Source organism: Phacochoerus africanus, chromosome 9 (assembly GCF_016906955.1).
Source record: "Phacochoerus africanus isolate WHEZ1 chromosome 9, ROS_Pafr_v1, whole genome shotgun sequence".
Classification (NCBI taxonomy): domain Eukaryota; kingdom Metazoa; phylum Chordata; class Mammalia; order Artiodactyla; family Suidae; genus Phacochoerus; species Phacochoerus africanus.
This window is the reverse complement of record NC_062552.1, coordinates 116,153,773-116,170,610: the sequence shown is the minus strand read 5'-3', so window position 1 is coordinate 116,170,610 and position 16,838 is coordinate 116,153,773. Positions and strand designations below refer to the sequence as shown.

The 16,838-nt window shown below is 37.8% G+C and overlaps 1 protein-coding gene across 3 annotated transcripts in view; it reads left to right on the top strand.

The window, feature by feature from the left end:
• The window catches only part of TRIP11 (thyroid hormone receptor interactor 11), a 73,362-nt gene extending 62,403 nt beyond the window's left edge, over positions 1-10,959 (top strand). For all 3 annotated transcript variants that reach the window (XM_047794505.1, XM_047794503.1, XM_047794506.1), the window contains 5 exons: positions 3,460-3,541; positions 4,635-4,749; positions 5,187-5,303; positions 6,961-7,105; positions 9,254-10,959. In XM_047794505.1, the coding sequence (XP_047650461.1) occupies positions 3,460-3,541; positions 4,635-4,749; positions 5,187-5,303; positions 6,961-7,105; positions 9,254-9,474 (680 nt within the window). In that variant the 3' untranslated portion in view covers positions 9,475-10,959. The remainder of the gene's footprint in view (positions 1-3,459; positions 3,542-4,634; positions 4,750-5,186; positions 5,304-6,960; positions 7,106-9,253) is intronic.
• The last annotated feature ends 5,879 nt before the right edge of the window (positions 10,960-16,838 follow it).

The window sequence follows — 16,838 nt, the reverse complement described above, 5'->3', positions numbered from 1 at the left end:
CGTAAAAGAGGCTCTGATACGGTTTTAGGATGTCGTGTATTCAGAGTAACTCTTCCCTTGAGCTCAACCAATCTCAGTTGCTTTACTGCTCAACTTTAATTATATACCCCCTGCCCTTTTTTCCCCTAACATCCAAAGAATTATTTTGGCATGTTTTTAGGTTATTTCACAGGGATATTGTATTTGGCTAAAACCCATTTCTGAATAGCTCTATTTTGCTTGCCCATATAAATACAATTCTGATTTCAAATTGTGGTTTGAATTAGTGTTCAGTTTTTGTGGAGAAATATTGAGAATCTTCAATGGGAGGAGAATACGATTGCCTGGGGAAAAAGAGAAGTCTGTAGGGACCTTTGAATCAATATTTGACTTTCTTTTCTTTTCTAGACCTTTCCTAGTTACTATAATGCTTCCAACCCCATCTCTTAAATTCTGAGGTTTTTTTCTAGACTCAAATATCAGAATCAATTTAAACTACTGCTTGAATTTGAAACAGCCCTCTCCATGTCTGTAAGGGTATGAACATTGTCAGTTCTCTTTCCTGTTAGCTCAGTTCTAACTTTATTTGGATAATGAGTTTAGGAAATAATAGCCCTGATATTTTGGCTTTAAGGATGTTTTGAGTTCTGTTGGTACAGCGGGTTAAGGATCTGGCATCGTCACTGTTAGCAGCTTAGGTCGCTGCTATGGTGTGGGTACGAACTTCCGTATGTCATGTGACCAAAAAAAAAACCCGAAAACATCTTTCGCATCATATCTTTCAGAACACAGAGATTTTAATAAAAATTATACCAATATTAATGAATTTTCGTCAAGAAAATATTTTCTACTTGAAAAACTGATAAACAGATTTCTTTATCAGTTTTTCATAAAGCAAAGTTAAATTTTCCTAAAATCGTTTTTAACAGAATCAACTCTGTGAATTTTACTCTGAAGATGTCTATCATTCAGTTTTCCCTTTCTTTTCTTTTTATGAGACTGATGGCGCTACCTATTGCACTAACGAGGCACCTTTTCTTTTTAAATGAGAGTGTATATCCTGGTTATGCTCCAAAGCAGTGCTATTCAATAAAAAATATAATGTAAGCCACATATATAATTTAAAATTTTTTGGTAGCTTTGTTTTAAAAGTACAAAGATACATTGAAGTTAATTTTAATAATAAATTTTATATAACCCAACATGTCTTGAATATTAATATTTTGACATGTAATAAATATAAAAATCATTAATTTTAGAAGAAAGTAGATAGGAGAAGGAAAATCGCAGAGAGTGGGAAGGTGTGACTTCTTCCTCTGCTATTTTTCTATAGCCTTGGGGAAAAGTGGAGGAGGATGAAAGAGAACTGTGTCCATCTTTATTCTGGCTCTTAACCTTTGTTTATTAAGCAGGCTGGTTAATTCAGAACATCAGAAAGAAACTAACTTACTTGCTGTTCTTCCTCAATAGTTGAGAATTCTACTTAATTTAGCATGTATTGTACTAGAAAAGACCATGGTTCATAGTATATATGTGCCCATTAAGAATCTGAAATATCTTTTACTGACTCAGACTTTAATAATAATAGTCTTGTTCTTGCTGTCTCTGTATCTGCCCGTCTCTCTCTCTCAATGTCCAAGCTTAAATTCTTCTCTGGAAAGACAGAGAAGGAAACATTTGTAGATTTTCCAAACACAAACCTTGCTTTTATAATATGGTTATGACAACCATCTCTATTTTGGTAAAAGTTAGCCCATTACATTTTGCAATTTAGATTTTTGCAATTTGAAAAAACCACAGTCCATTGCAAACAGTTAAACTGGACATTTTGTATATACATTTAGTACTGAAAATCATAATTTTGGGTGTTGTAGAATTCAGAATGAAAACGCAAAGCAGGTGTACCTGGCCTGATCTGTAAAGTTCAGAGAAGACTTCTTTGAGGAAGGGACCTGGGAACTGAGATGTGAGAGGTGAAGAAGAGTTAATAACTAGGCAGTGCCAGTGGAAAAGAGCTCTTCAGGCAGAAGGAAAAACACTTGCAGGAGTCTTCCAGTGGGGATTGAGCGTCCAGAAATAAACCATACATTTCTGGTCAACTGATTTTCAGTAAGGATTCCAAAAGAATAGTTTTTTCAACACATGATGCTGAAACAACTGGATAGCCACATGCACAAGAGTGAAGTTGGACCCCTACCTCACACCATGCATAGAAAATAACTCAAAGCGCATCACAGAACTACATTTTAGAGTTAAAACTGTAAAACTCTCAGAAGAAAACATAGGATTAAGTCTTTGTGATGTTGAATTAAGCAGTGGCGTCTTAGATAATGACGCTAGAAGGACAGGCAACAACAACAAAAAAATGGACTTCATCAAAGTTAAAAACTTTTGTACTTCAAAGGATACTGTCCAGAAAGTGAAATGGCAACCCACAGAGTGGGAGAAAATATTTGTGAGTTATGTATTGGGTAAGGAAACTTGTATCCTGCTACTTCTAGGAAAATGCCACATAACTCATGGAGAAGGTTTGTGGAAAGTGGTCAGAGTCTAGTGTTTGGATGTGTGTGTTTCTTGATTTGAAAAGTAGAGATCTGCTGCAAAGCATCCTTCTTTTCAGTTCTTTCAAATGAAACTTGTTATCTAGCTTGATCTTAATAAAACCTCCTTCGGCCCAAATTACTCACTTCTGAGAAAATAGGTATAAACTCCATGGGTTTGCTGAGAGGTAGTCTAGGAATCTGTGGCCCCATGGCCTGGTTGATTTTATGAACAGGGTCTCCTGTTGTAATTCTAGACTTTGCTTTTATTACGTTCAAATTCCAACTATTCTGCCAAGATTTTACAAATCTTACTTCCTTTTTAAATAAAAATAAGAATTTAAAGGTGAAATAGTGCAAACGTCTTTCTAAATCAGTCGTCAGCTATAGTATCTTGATTAGTATGTTAGAACCAGTGATCTGAGTTGTTTTTACCGTTGATTTACTCCAGGATACTTTGCCCTATCAGCTGCCTCCTGAGCCATGGTCTTAGTTGTGTTAGCTGCTCTTCTTAGCTCACCAACAGTCCAGCCAGGAAAATGGAAAAAGGAAAATCTAAAATTGTCCTTTCCATTTTTTCCCATTAAGAGTGGCTCTGGAAATGTTTCATGCAAGGAAGCAGGGGTGAAAATCTCATCTTTGCTGTTAAGTTTCTAAAGAGAGTGAAAACCTTTGGTTTTTAAATTTTCTATTAAAGAATTCGTTATTTTATTGGGGGTAAACAATATGAATTAATGCATACTCTGGCTTCTAGGTAATTTCTATGCTAGAGAGCTTCATTTTTCAAACCAAAGAAGAGATGGACATACTTGAATACTCCTAATTACAATAAGTGCATATATTCAAAATTCACAATAAAGATGTCATAAATCTCATTATATATTCATCCAGACTGTTTTAATGAGTTAATGACTGTCTTTATTTACATATTTTAAAACAGATGAGCTCCGACAAGAAATGCTGGATGATGTGCAAAAGAAATTGATGAATTTAGTAAACAGCACAGAAGGAAAAGTGGACAAGTATGCTTTGCCTTTTATGTATTTTATGGGCATTACTTTTCTGGTCAAAACAATTTCTGCACGTAACTGTATGTGGTTAAGTTTTTAAAAAACCTTTCTTTTTTCTTATATAGCAATGAGCTTCAGGTAGTTTTTTTGTGTGTGTGTCTTTTTGCCATTTCTTGGGCCGCTCCCGCGGCATTTGGAGGTTCCCAGGCTAGGGGTCGAATCAGAGCTGTAGCCGGTCTACACCAGAGCCACAGCAACGCAGGATCCGAGCTGCGTCTGCAACCTACCCCACAGCTCAGGGCAACGCCGGATCCATAACCCACTGAGCAAGGCCAGCGGATCAAACCTGCAACCTCATGGTTCCTAGTCAGATTCGTTAACCACTGAGCCACGACGGGAACTCTGTGCTGCAGGTAGTTTTGATGAGGGGTCAGTAGAATAACTTGTCTTTTCTTGGTTTTTCAATAGATTTTCCCAGCTCTAGTTGCTTTTCTTAAAACCAAATGAAGAGTTAACACATCACTGCAGTACTTAGAAAATATAAAGTTTATTCTTACCATTCTTTCGCTGTCTTTACTGTCCTTAAGTGGACATACCTTACTCAGTGTATTAGGTGTGAAGTCTGGCTGTGTCTGTGTGCATATATATATGTATATATAATCATTAACATTTTAAGGATTTAGATATTATCAAATTTTTAATAAATGTGAATGAGTGGGGAAATATAAGTATAACCAGTAAGCCCAAGAACAATCATCACCCTTTAGGGCAGAGAGGAAAAAATCTGAAGTGTTTCCTTAATATGTCAATCCAGACAGGCTGAGAATTACTAATGAGGTACCTGTCTCAGTTGATTATTTGCTTGAAGAAGGTGGTGGCTAATGAGTGATGCTTTTAAAGGCACACATTTTGGGTTGTTTGCAATATTCTTAATTAGATTTGTCAAGATTGTTTAAAAACTACTTTAAAATATTTTATTTACATTTTAAAAATAGTTATTTCAAATAATTAAATATTTGTATGTTTAGTGTTTATTGTTTGGGCACACTAGGTACCAAGACAGCTGATGAGTTAACTTGAACTGTTTCTGCCTCTCTTCGTATAGAGTCCTAATGAGAAACCTCTTCATTGGACACTTCCACACACCAAAAAACCAGCGTCATGAAGCATTACGATTAATGGGAAGCATCCTGGGTATCAAAAAGGAGGAAATGGAGCAGGTAACTGAATAGTGAATGCCATTCTGAATACATTATTAACTGAAATACTGGCATTATATAAAATTATCTTTTACTGTATATTACAGTTTTCCCTGAATACCGTTTTCTTAATAATGTGGAAATGGAATCATTTTATGAGACAAGGAAGAGGTAGATTTGTGTGATTTGTATGATTTGTATAGTACTAATTTAAATATTTTATAACTTCTAAGCCACCACTCTTACCAGAATACTGAGATTTTGAGACCTGACCATCTTTACTCTTATTGGAAATGGTGCTTGGGATGACATTTCACTCTATATGTAACTTCCATCAGTAGGAAATGAGGAATTGGACTTGAAAAGCATGGTTTACTGTCATCTGAAGTCATGTAAAAATTGTTATTTTTACTTGTCTTGTATTGATAATATTTTTCTGTTTCAAAATAATCTTTCAGTTGTTTAATGAAGATCAGGGTGGTGTTACCAGATGGATGACTGGGTGGCTTGGAGGAGGATCCAAAAGTGTCCCCAACACACCTTTGAGACCAAATCAGCAATCTCTGCTTAATAGTGTAAGAGTCGATTTATTCTTGCTGAACATGAACAATGAAACTGTTGTATATCACATTCATTTGCAAAGACTTACATTTCTTTTTCAGGTTGTCTTATTTTTTTTAATTTTTTTTGCCTTTTATGGCCAAACCTATGGCATATGGAGGTTCCCAGGCTAGGGGTAGCATCAAGAGCTGCAGCTGCCAACCTGCACCACAGCCACAGCAATGCCAGATCCGAGCTGTGTCTGCAACCTACACCACAGCTCATGGCAACGCGGGATCCCTGACCCACTGAGCAAGGCCAGGGATCAAACCCATATCCTCATGGATACTAGTTGGATTCGATTCTGCTGTGCCACGATGAGAACTCCTTTTTCAGGTTATTTTATACAGCCCTTTTATTTTGGAGGTGTGGAAACTGAGATCCAGAGAAGTGATTAGCTTAAGAATAATAAACTAGTTTTAATAATTGTATTGCATGTACATTTTAACATTTTACTTATATGGTACTTTTCAAAGTATTAGCTGTTCTTTTCTTTGTATTTGATGATGCTGCTGTCGACACATAGTCCTTTGTCTTGCTACTGAGTTATGAGATTCTTAAAGATGGAGGCTCTGTTTTATGCATGTGTATATCTACCTAGTCATTTTTTGTTAGTATTTTTATTTTTTTCTTTCATTTTTAAAAGTTTTATTGAAGTCTAGTTGATTTACAGTGTTGTAATCATTTCTGCTGTACAACAAAGTGATTCAGGTATGTGTATACACATACCCATTCTTTTTCAGATTCTTTTCCCATATAGGTTATCACAGAACATTGAGTAGAGTTCCCTGTGCTGTACAGCAGGTCTCCCTTGACCATCCATTCTGTATACAGTAGTATGTCTGCCTAGTCATTGAGCCAATGAATGCTTATTGGGCACCTGCTGTGTACCACACTGTTCTGAGCATTGGGGGTGCAGGAGCAAACCAAATAAAGTGCTTTCCCTTAACAATTTTTTATTCTGTTAGGAGGAGGCAGTTAATAAATGTGAAAAGATGTGCCTGGTGTATCTTAAGTAGGCTTAAGATGAATACGAATTGAATGAGAAGCACTGTGAGTTAGAATGTGGAGTTTACCTATTTTACTAAAGAAGAAACAGGATAGGTGCCCCGAGCTGATTAAAGATTAAACTCTGTTTGAAATTGGATGGCATAAAATTTAAAGGAAAGTTCTACATACACTTTTTTTTTAATCTGCTAATAAAACTATTGAGCTTTTGCTATATTCATTGATTGGGTTTATTGTAGAAAAATATGACTTTAAAACTTGTTTTCTGTCGATATTTTTTAACATCTATGTAAACAGTTATTAAAATGATTTAAGACTTGATGTCTTAAGTGCCGTTGATGGTGAGAAAGCTGAGTGTTATCAGGTGGCTGATTCTCATGAGGTTTGTAGTGAGCGTTGTCATCCAAGATTATTGATTAAATTGTTAAAGTTTTTAATTGACACCTATGTTTCATTTTAAATGCTAGCAATTAAATTGTTCATGAGGCTTATTTATAAAGAAATGATTCAAATAGCATGACTAGTTTTTAATATTTTTAATATTTAACTAGAATAGCTGGTACATTTTCTTAGTTGTAGTATAATTATGTTATCTGCCTAATATATCCAAATATTTTTTCTTAGTCTTTTTCAGAACTTTTTGTTAAATTCCTAGAAACAGAATCTCATCCATCTGTTCCACCACCCAAGCTCTCTGTTCATGATATGAAACCTCTAGATTCACCAGGAAGGAGAAAACTAGATACAAGTGTACCAGAAAGTTTTAAAGGTAAAATCAGATACTTACTTTTTTCCACAATATGAAGAGTTGAACACTTAATTTATGAATATGTTTCACAGTGATATTAACTAAGTTTTTAGTGGTTTTGAAAATGTGCAATGACTTTTTCCAAAACTCCAGTAAGGCATTAGATTTTGGCTTCATATATTGTTGTGGCAATCTGATCTCTAATTAGCTTAAATTAATTTAAACAATAAGAAATATTTTCCCTTTGTATATTGGAATAATAATTCTCTCTCTGCATAAGCTGCCTTGGATTATTCTTCTTGGAAGTGGTGGCTGAACTGGTAAACCTTTGCTTGCTTATCTATTTTCCTTTCTCCATAAGGATGCTTATTGCTTGTCAGCGTTAGAAACGTAGTTGATAGGTAAAGATTTTTTTCCCATGTGAAAATCTAAGTGTTACTGCAGTCAGTAACCGAAGTTCGTGTGTTCATAACATTTTTCAGAGCAGTGTAGTATACCGGCGTGGACATGTAAGAACATTATGAAACATTCTTACATGTTGAAAGCAAATGGTTTGGTGGTTCTACAACATATGGATGTAGTTTTATATTCCACTAGGTTGTAAGGGTCTTATTTATGCTGTTCATATTTCCTGTGTTGGTATGCAGTAAAATTTTTTGAATTGAAATTGAATTATAGTCCGTCAGACTCTAAACAGATTCTTTACTGGAAGGGCTTTTATCCTTAAATTGGGGTAAAATATTGAAATATCTATATTCTGAAATTTTAACAACTTCCTTAGTCCTTATTTAGATGAATATTTGTTTTCCTAAGCTTATAGAAAGTGGTAAAATTAATTTGGATAAAAGATTTGGCTACTAAATTTAGTCTTTAGAAAAGTCTTAATTCTAGCATGTGTAGACTATACTAAAAAACCTTTTTTTTTTTTCTTGTTATACTAGATTTTAGACCTTGAAACACATGCAGAATTGTATCAGGGCTTCCCCTCCCTTCCCCTCGGTCCCTCTCCCTTGGTCCCTCTCCTCCTCTTTTGGATACCGTCCCCACTTCGGTTATCAGGGCTGTGCCCAGCTTGATTTGTGTTGATCAGAGACAAAAGCCAGAGCTTACTACATAGCATGGGGGCTTTTTCAGAGTTTGGAAAGTCGTCATTCACGGGAAAGTACAGCTTGGGGACCCAGGGGTGTTCAGTGATAAATAGATTGGGTGAGTGTGTCTCAGTGCTTCCTTTGTTTGGGAGGCCTCTTTTATTTGAGTTTCCCACTGCTGAAATGGGTGCCTTCAAAGGGCTGCTTGTCTCTTAGCAATGACGTTGTTAATGGTCTTGAGTAATAAAGCAGAATACTATCCACTAAGACGTGAGGGCATAAACGAAATGCCTTTTTTTTTTTTTTTAGGGCCGCACCCGCGGCATATGGAGGTTCCCAGGCTAGGGGTCTTATCGGAGCTGTAGCCGCCGGCCTACGCCAGAGCCACAACAATGCCAAATCCAAGTCGCATCTGTGACCTACACCTTGGCTCAAGGCAACGCTGGATCCTTAACCCACTGAGCGAGGCCAGGGATCGAACTTGCAACCTCATGGTTCCTAGTCGGATTTGTTTCCACTGCGCCAAGACAGGAACTCCCCAAATGCCTTTCCAATAAAAACTAATTGTTCAGCTTGACTTTACAGAGAAATAATGTAATTAAGAATTGTTTTCAAACCTTTGACTATCTGAAAGATGATAATTGGAAATAATGCATAAATTGCTTTTTCTTTTGGTAAATTATGACCATTATAATTATTTGGCAAAACACATTTGCAAGTTCTCCCGTCTTTTGGATGGTTAGATAGAGTTTGCCTGGTACCAGAAAACGATTTTTAAAAGCTGTTATTACAGTAAATGACATTTAGCAGTTATAGAACTGGTATTTACGTATAAAACAATATTAATGTGTGTTTAATAAGAAATTAGCTCTGCATACAAATACTTCTCCCTCCCATTCCTTTCTCTTATTTATTGCCTTATTCTCTTTCACCTTCTATGTTTCACAGACCCCACTTATCTGATCGAGAACCCAGCAGCATATAAAATTAATTTGGGGTCCAAATCTGGGAACCTAAAACACATGTATAGCATCGACCAAATACATGCGGGTGACTAAATAATTCATATTTTGTCATTTAGATACGACAGAGTCCAGGTGTGGTAGAAGAACAGATGTGAATCCGTTCCTGGCTCCACGCTCCGCAGCTGTGCCTCTCATCAACCCAGCTGGACTTGGACCTGGCGGGCCTGGGCATCTCCTTTTAAAACCCATCTCAGATGTGCTGCCCACGTTTACACCTTTGCCAGTGTTACCTGACAACAGCGCCGGAGCTGTGTTGAAAGACCTTTTGAAGCAATAGATAATTCTCAAGCCAGAGATGACATATAGCACTTTAAAAAAAACTATGAACACTATGTGTATGTACTTTATCACAGAGGGGCCTTTTGGAAAAAGTCTCATATTTGTTTGCCGTTGTACTTTCTCTAAATTTAATAAAAAATCCTCTTAATCCTTTTAGAAATTGCAGGTGTCCCAGAAGGAAGTCTTTACTATATTTTCTGCTTTTTCCATCTGACTTGACTTAATTTAAGCTGGAAATATTCTATCTTTTCATTTTAATTTATACAAATAAGAAAAATAGAAACATGAAAATACTAATAGCTATATATTAGCCCTTTATTTCCTTTTCATGCTCATTTAAGCTAGAGACTTATGTGGTTTATCTTTTTTAAATAATCAACAGACTTACCAAAAAGAGAGAGAAAAAATAGCAGTGGCTTATCCGAATGGTGCAAAAAATTGATCTAAAGCATCTATTAGTCATCTTTGGAGACAGGCCAAGAACAAGATTGTCCAGGGAGGTCACAGGTGTCCTGAGGTAGAAGGTGTGTGGATTTGCTTCTCTGCAGTTTCATCATTTGTGCAGATCCATGGGAGCACAGGCCAGAGACAGAACAGTTTCATGCTCCCCGCTCACAGGCAGAGCCCCCTCCTTCCCTACCAGCTCCTTAACCTCTGGCCACCAACCCTTCCCTGAGCTGTTCCTCTATACTCCTGTCATTTCAAGAGTGCCAGTCAGTGGAAGCATACAGCATATCATCTTTTGAGATCCGCCTTTCCCACTCAGCATAACTCCCTTGAGATTTTTCTAAGTTGCGGAATGTATTGTTTAGCTTGTTTTTTTTCTCCATTGAGTACATACTGTGACTCTATGGTTTAGTTTTAAGAGCTAAGATATTTCTTTAAAGATAACATCTAAAGCTAAATGTTTCCACCCATCTACCCACAACATTCGTCTAAGTGTTAAATTGTGCAGCTGCACTCACGTAGCTATACTTAGCAATATCTCCAGACTCACACCTCCTGCCTCCCTCGGAGGTGCTGATCTGAGAGGTACAGCCATCCAGGAGTCCATTATCATCCTCACGTGACCGAGGGGGTGAAATCACTTCAACACCAGCGCCGTGGGGTTGGAACTTCATGGTAGGGGACTATGTCTTTGGGTTTTTGTTTTTTTTTTTTTTGTCAACCCCTCATTAAAAAAATCCTGACTTGGGACTTAATTATAGCAGGATGTTCATGTTTGTATTAGTTGTTGAAATTGTACAGTTACAGACATTTCTTTCAAATTTTGTAAATTTCAATATGCCTTTAACATGGAAACACCTGTATAGTAAGGAAAGGTGAAAATGATACTAATCCAAATGTGTAAATAGGCCTGGCTCCGGCCACAGCTAAAGTTGGTTGTATGTAAATTTTGCTGTGATTAACTGTATACTTTGTACTGTATTTAGAGGGTTGGAAGTCTTCATGTGTTGATGGATAAAACTTTTCGAAAAATCTAGCAACTGAGACATTGCTGCTTCAGAACATCCCCTGCCTCCTTAGCTAATTTATTTATGCTGCCATTCTTTATTTAGTATACTTGAAAGGAAGTTGACATACAAGTTCTATATTAGAACTATCAAACTGCTGCCTATCCATTTTGCCCACTATTATTTCTCTATGAAATTATCACTGTTAGGTTTTATAAGGTCCTTTTGAAGATATTTTCACTGATCGTCCTAAATTATTTGCTGCTTGCCATTGAATTTTCATTTCAGTGTGGAGCATCTGAAATAAAAATCTCTTAAGTTAAAAAAAAAGACACGATCCTTCATTTTGAAGAAATATTTTTTAAAAGGTTTCCTCTTTTAATTAGAAAAGGAGATTCATGGTGAGTATTTAAGTAGCATGTGATTGTATTTTAAATGCTCAAAACAACCTGAACCTCCCCTTCCCCGCCTTGGTCTAACCTAAGTTTGAAAGCTGTTATGGTGGGTTGCGTATTGAAACATCCCAACGTGACCTTTCATGGCTGCTATTTTTAAAAGTATGTGACCTTGTCCTAAAGCTGTAGTACCTAATGTTTCACTTGTATCGTCATTGAAGCTATAGCTGGCTGGTATGCATACTAAGTGTTTGTTGATCTAAACCAGACATAACTCATCTACTTTTCTGAAAATAAGTTGTGTCAGAGATGAACCATCTGCTCAAAGAATCTTCTTAGTAACCATACAGTGATGAGGCATATAATTCTAATGTTAGCAGTAGGACTTTGCTAACAGTGATTTTACCGCAGTATTTTAACTGCAGTAATTGGACTGCTTACTTCTCTATAAACTTACTGAAATTTGTGGTTGAATTTTGCCCTCGCTGCCAGAGTGTTTCACAACATTCCTAATGGTTTTCAACTGCCGTACTGTAGTAGAAAATTCATCTAGCCATTGGATTTGATTTTAGTTTAATACTATATCTTGTGGTTATTTGAGTTGTAGTTCCTGCCATTATTAAGTTAAAAGAAAAGATAAAAACAGAACCAAAACTAAAAAATATGAGAAAAAAGATTCAAAATACTTTTCCAATCAGTAAGTGGGAAAAAAAAAATCAACTGTGCTTCAGGGACAGGAGAGTAGTAAGAATTCTTGGTAAAGTGCTTTTTGTGTCAAACTTAAATCATGAAAATTTGGTTTTTAAGGCTGATGAAGTTTTTCATATATCAGAGGACTTAAAACATCTTCCATCAAAAGAAATTTATCTTTCATCTTGTAAATATCAAGTGTAACATTTTACATATTCTTCACAAAGTAACAGTACCTTTAACTATCTAACATTTATGATTATTTGCCAGTCTTTATTTTTTGACTTACTAGGCTTTCACTACTTAAAACTGATAAGTTGCCTTTCGACTTCTAGGGAAATACCTTGTGGGAAATTTACAGCCCAACCTCAATATTGGGTGTGTTTTATAAAGCTAGAGTTGATTCATTTATGAATTTCTCAGGAGCAATGCAAGGCTAAAAGAAATACTCCAAATAAAAATGATATATGTAAGTTGGCCATGTCTTCATCCACAATAAAAAAAAAAAAAAATTTTTTAGCAAACAGCTGCTGACTTTTTCTTTAGAAGGGGGAGAAATGACTTACACATGTTGTTTAGAGCAGCAGTTGATGAACTACTGAAGCTCCCATCTCGGAGTGTTCACCGGATGTCTGCTGTTAGGACACTGAGCCTTAGAACGCTCACGTGAGCAGTGTGAGAGATGCTCAAGATTATGTGTGAAGAGGCTCCGAGAGGTTCCAGCCAGCGTTCCCCCCCCCCTTTTTTCTCCAGATGTGATAGCATGCATCGTTGGGCTCTTGCTCTTTCTGTAAGATAATCAGTTTTGAATTCATTTTTCTGAGAGAGGGAGCTTGAATATTTTTAACTGTTCATATGGTCGTATTGGAAGGAACATGGGTTTTAAAGTTGAGAGATGAACTGGAGTTTGGATTTTGACGCTTTCTGTGTGAACTTTAACAAGATTACTTTGACTATGGACTGATTTTTCTTGGTTCTGGAATAACATCCACATCCATTAAATAACATCCCTTAAGCTTGTGAGGGTTGTAAGGATCAAATGACCCGTTCATTCATAGTATTTATTAAATGTGTAAATGTACCACTTGTGGAAACACTTTCTAAAGTCTGTAGGCGCGGTTGTTAGAAGTTGTGATAATTCCTGCTGAAAAGTGGATAGGAATATCAAGGAAGAGGGTGTTACTGAATCCGAGTGTTGTTTCAACAAGGCAAGGAGAGGTCAGAAGCACAGCGTGCGTGCTGCCCTGTTGAGATGAGTTTTCAGAAGAATCCATTGGGTTTAGGAACGGGCTCAGGAAGTGGTTGGTTTCGACCTGGAGGAGTGGGAGCAGAAGCCGTATCAAGTGGGTTGAGTAGGTGCTGAGCAAGTGGTGAGGGTTATTACAGGCAATGCGTCTGAGAAATGAGACTGAAGGGGGCAGGGGATACTAGGAGGAGAGGCGGGGGACAGTTGTTTTAAGCTGGGGGACCTGAGCACGTGTGGATGCTCGTGAGAAGGACATGTTTAGATGGAGAGGTGGTGGAGTGGAGAGAGTTCCTGACAAAGGGGAGCCCATAGAGCCACAACACAAATGGAGGGTTGGGCCTTAGGAAGGGCCCCTCCTGGGACAGGAGTGATGACGAGGAGAGAGGAGGGTCTGAGGCTGGAGGGATTCTGTCAAATGGGAGAGAGAGGCACTTGTCCGGATTACTAGAGTAGGGCTCGTAGGCACATGCCAAGGGCTTGAGGGCCTGACCCGGGCCTGGCAGACAGATGCGGGGAGGGGGAGTGGCTGGTAAGCACAGCTCAAAGAAAGCAACGTTAGAACACTCTAGAAGGAAGCAAGCTAGCCAGTTGTCAGATAAAGGTCAATTCTAGCCCTTACCAATTCTAGTGGAATACGAATTCTCAACCTGAACCTTGTTTTCTTGTCCTTGGTATTTAGGTCATGTGAATATAAGATATATCTGAGGGGTTTACGGCATGTTATTATCATGATTTAATACATCCAGTAAATTATTAAGCCATTATAATGACAACAGTATTTGCTTTGGAGATAAAGAAAAATTCAAGAATGTTAATAAATGGATCACTTAAGGCAAATGTTTGAACCCTTAGTTGGTCTTCTGCCTTGGCTCTTCCTGTGTATCAGCCTTTTAGCCCTTCCTTTGTTCAGAAACTAATAATTTGCACTATGATGATATTTTGCTGTTGATAATTTTCAGCTGAGACTTTATAGTTACTCTCTTTTTCACCTCCGACGTTCTTAGACTTCAGTGAACTGTTTCTGACCCTCAAAAGTTAAATCTCAATGATTGGAAATATTTGTGAATTTAATGTAACTAAGAGTTTGGTAAAGTTTTCTAGCTATACTTGGACTGTTAAAAATGTAAGATACAGTATTCTCTTTTGTGAAATAGAAAGCATTTTGGATGTTGAAGGACATTATGTGGTGAGAAGTTTTCCTCCAGCAACAGTGAATCCGTCTCAAGCCCTTCTGGACCCACGGGCGTATGGGTGTGTATTTAAGTGCATACATTTTCCAGGGGGGTGAAGGGAATCATGACTTCATTGAAAGAAAAGAATTGGAAAGAAAGTAATATAAATGTGCTCAGATTTCCTTTGCAGCTCCTTCCATGTAGCTGTATTTAAAGAACTGGTGTTATCTGGGAGTTAACACACTAATCCCTTTTTAAAAGGTATGTTCAGACACGCTCCCCAAATAAAAAGGGGACGGTGGTGATAAAGTTACAAGTTGTAGACTAATGAGGTCATTTTTTATTTTTGAGAGCTCAAATGCGTAGTCTTTGGAAATTTTTGAAATCCTTTTAAAGCCATCTCTCTAAGGTATTTGCCAGGCCTCCTGCGCATTTACTGCCAGAACCGTCTAGATATGTGCATCGTCTAAATACAGCGTTCGAACTGTGTTGCTCCCTTTCAGGGCCGCACTTGCCAACTGTAGCTCCTGTGTTGAAAAATACTGATGATGGTAAAACTTCAATTCTTCCCAGAATTGCCACTTGAGGAACTAGGACTTCCATTTTTGTAAGTCTTTACTTTTGTTTTTTTCCCCTTGGACATTAGTTTTACTTGGTGAAAAGTAATTTTGCCCTCGCTGTCTTCTTTTAGTTATGTGTATGAATATTTTAAACATTCAAGAATAGATAATGATATTAGGAGGGCCATCTGGCTACGGCAGTGTAAAGAGGTCAGCCAATCCTCCCTGCAAAAAACAATATAAAACTAAAATGGTCAAAAATAACCATTTTAGCTCTGGTAATTGGCCAAAGGCAGACAAAAACAAAAACATAAAAATAAAAGGAAAATTATTGATTTTTGACCCCTAGAACTCCAGGTAAGAGCTGTTGGCACTTGTAACCCTCCTGCCTAGAGAGCTCCCCTACTCCCTAATCCCCCCAGTTTTGCTAGCACAAGTCAATCAGGAAAACCAGTGGCTTTCTGGCCTGAAGGGTGTACTCAATGATGGGGCAGTGGAGGCTGCAAAAAACATGACTTTGTCACATATCAGTGGTGAACTGGGGAAAGAAGTACAGCGAAGACCCAGTGTTGCCAGCCTGAGGCTGCGATTCTGGACAGGACTAGTGGCCAACCAGCGGAAATTTAAAGGGGAGACCCTGGAACTGAGAAAGCCATGGAAGGGCCCTGGCTGATGGGAATCAGAGAGCCTGGTGGGAAGAAAAGCTTAAGCCAACGTGAGACTGGCCTTTGAGTGTTTCTCCCACACGCAGATCCACTGACCATGGATGGAAGCAGCATGGGCTTGAGGAATTCAATGCGTACCACCACGGCTGACCGCTAAGCCATGCAGGAGCAACCCCTGGGAAGCCAGGCTAGTGAAGGTGTAGTGTCGTTGGCAGCTACACTCTCTTCTGGGGTGGGGGTTGGAGGACAGACTCCTCCGTTTAAATCCAATCAACTTTTCAAAAATCAGAAAAATATATCAGAATCCATAGTGCTACAAATGGAATCTAAATTATCCAGATTTCAACCAAAAATTATGAAGAAAGCAAAGAAGAAAGTGTGACGCATACGTACTCAGGATAAAAGCAGCTGAAAGAAATTGTGTGGGCCTAAAATGTTGGATTTAGCCCACCCAAACTTCAAAGCTGTGCTTGTAAATGCAAAAATTAAAGCCAAGTGTATTCAAAGGACACAGAATAAATACTTGCCAGCTCATTGCCTCGCTTTATCAAATCCTAACATCATGCTGCATTTTCTAAAGAATTTTTAAAACTTTTTATTAAAGGAAATGTTGGATGTAGACACAAGAGTAACGTAATAAATCCATATACCCAGGACTAGCTTCACCGATGATCAACTCAAGTTTGATTTTCAGCTTTCATTTTATCTTGTGCCCCCACTTACTTTCCTTTTTTAGTTTGAAAGCATTTCACACCACGTCTTAAAACTGTAATAAATAAGGAGCCAACCTCGTTCTTTTTTGCTGGACAATAGAGATGATCAAATAACGTGTGCCTCTCCTGTTCCTGCACTCTCGGGAGGGTTGTTGAAATTCGACCTTCCATCTAGAAACACAGAGAGACAGAGAGGTTTACACAGTTTCTCCTGCATTTGGTGTTTAAAGTCCATTCTTCTGGAGCTCCCCGATGGCTCAGCAGGTTAAGCCACTGCTATGGCTCTGGTCACTGCTGTGGCGTGGTTTTTATCCCTGGCCCCGGGGAACTTCTGCCTGTCATGAGTGCGGCCCAAAAAATGAATCCCTTCTTTTATGCAATGGATTGCTTGTAGGCAATGATGACACAATACGTGATAGTTGTATGTATTTCTTATTTGTATTTGGCAACATTAAAAGTTGACAACA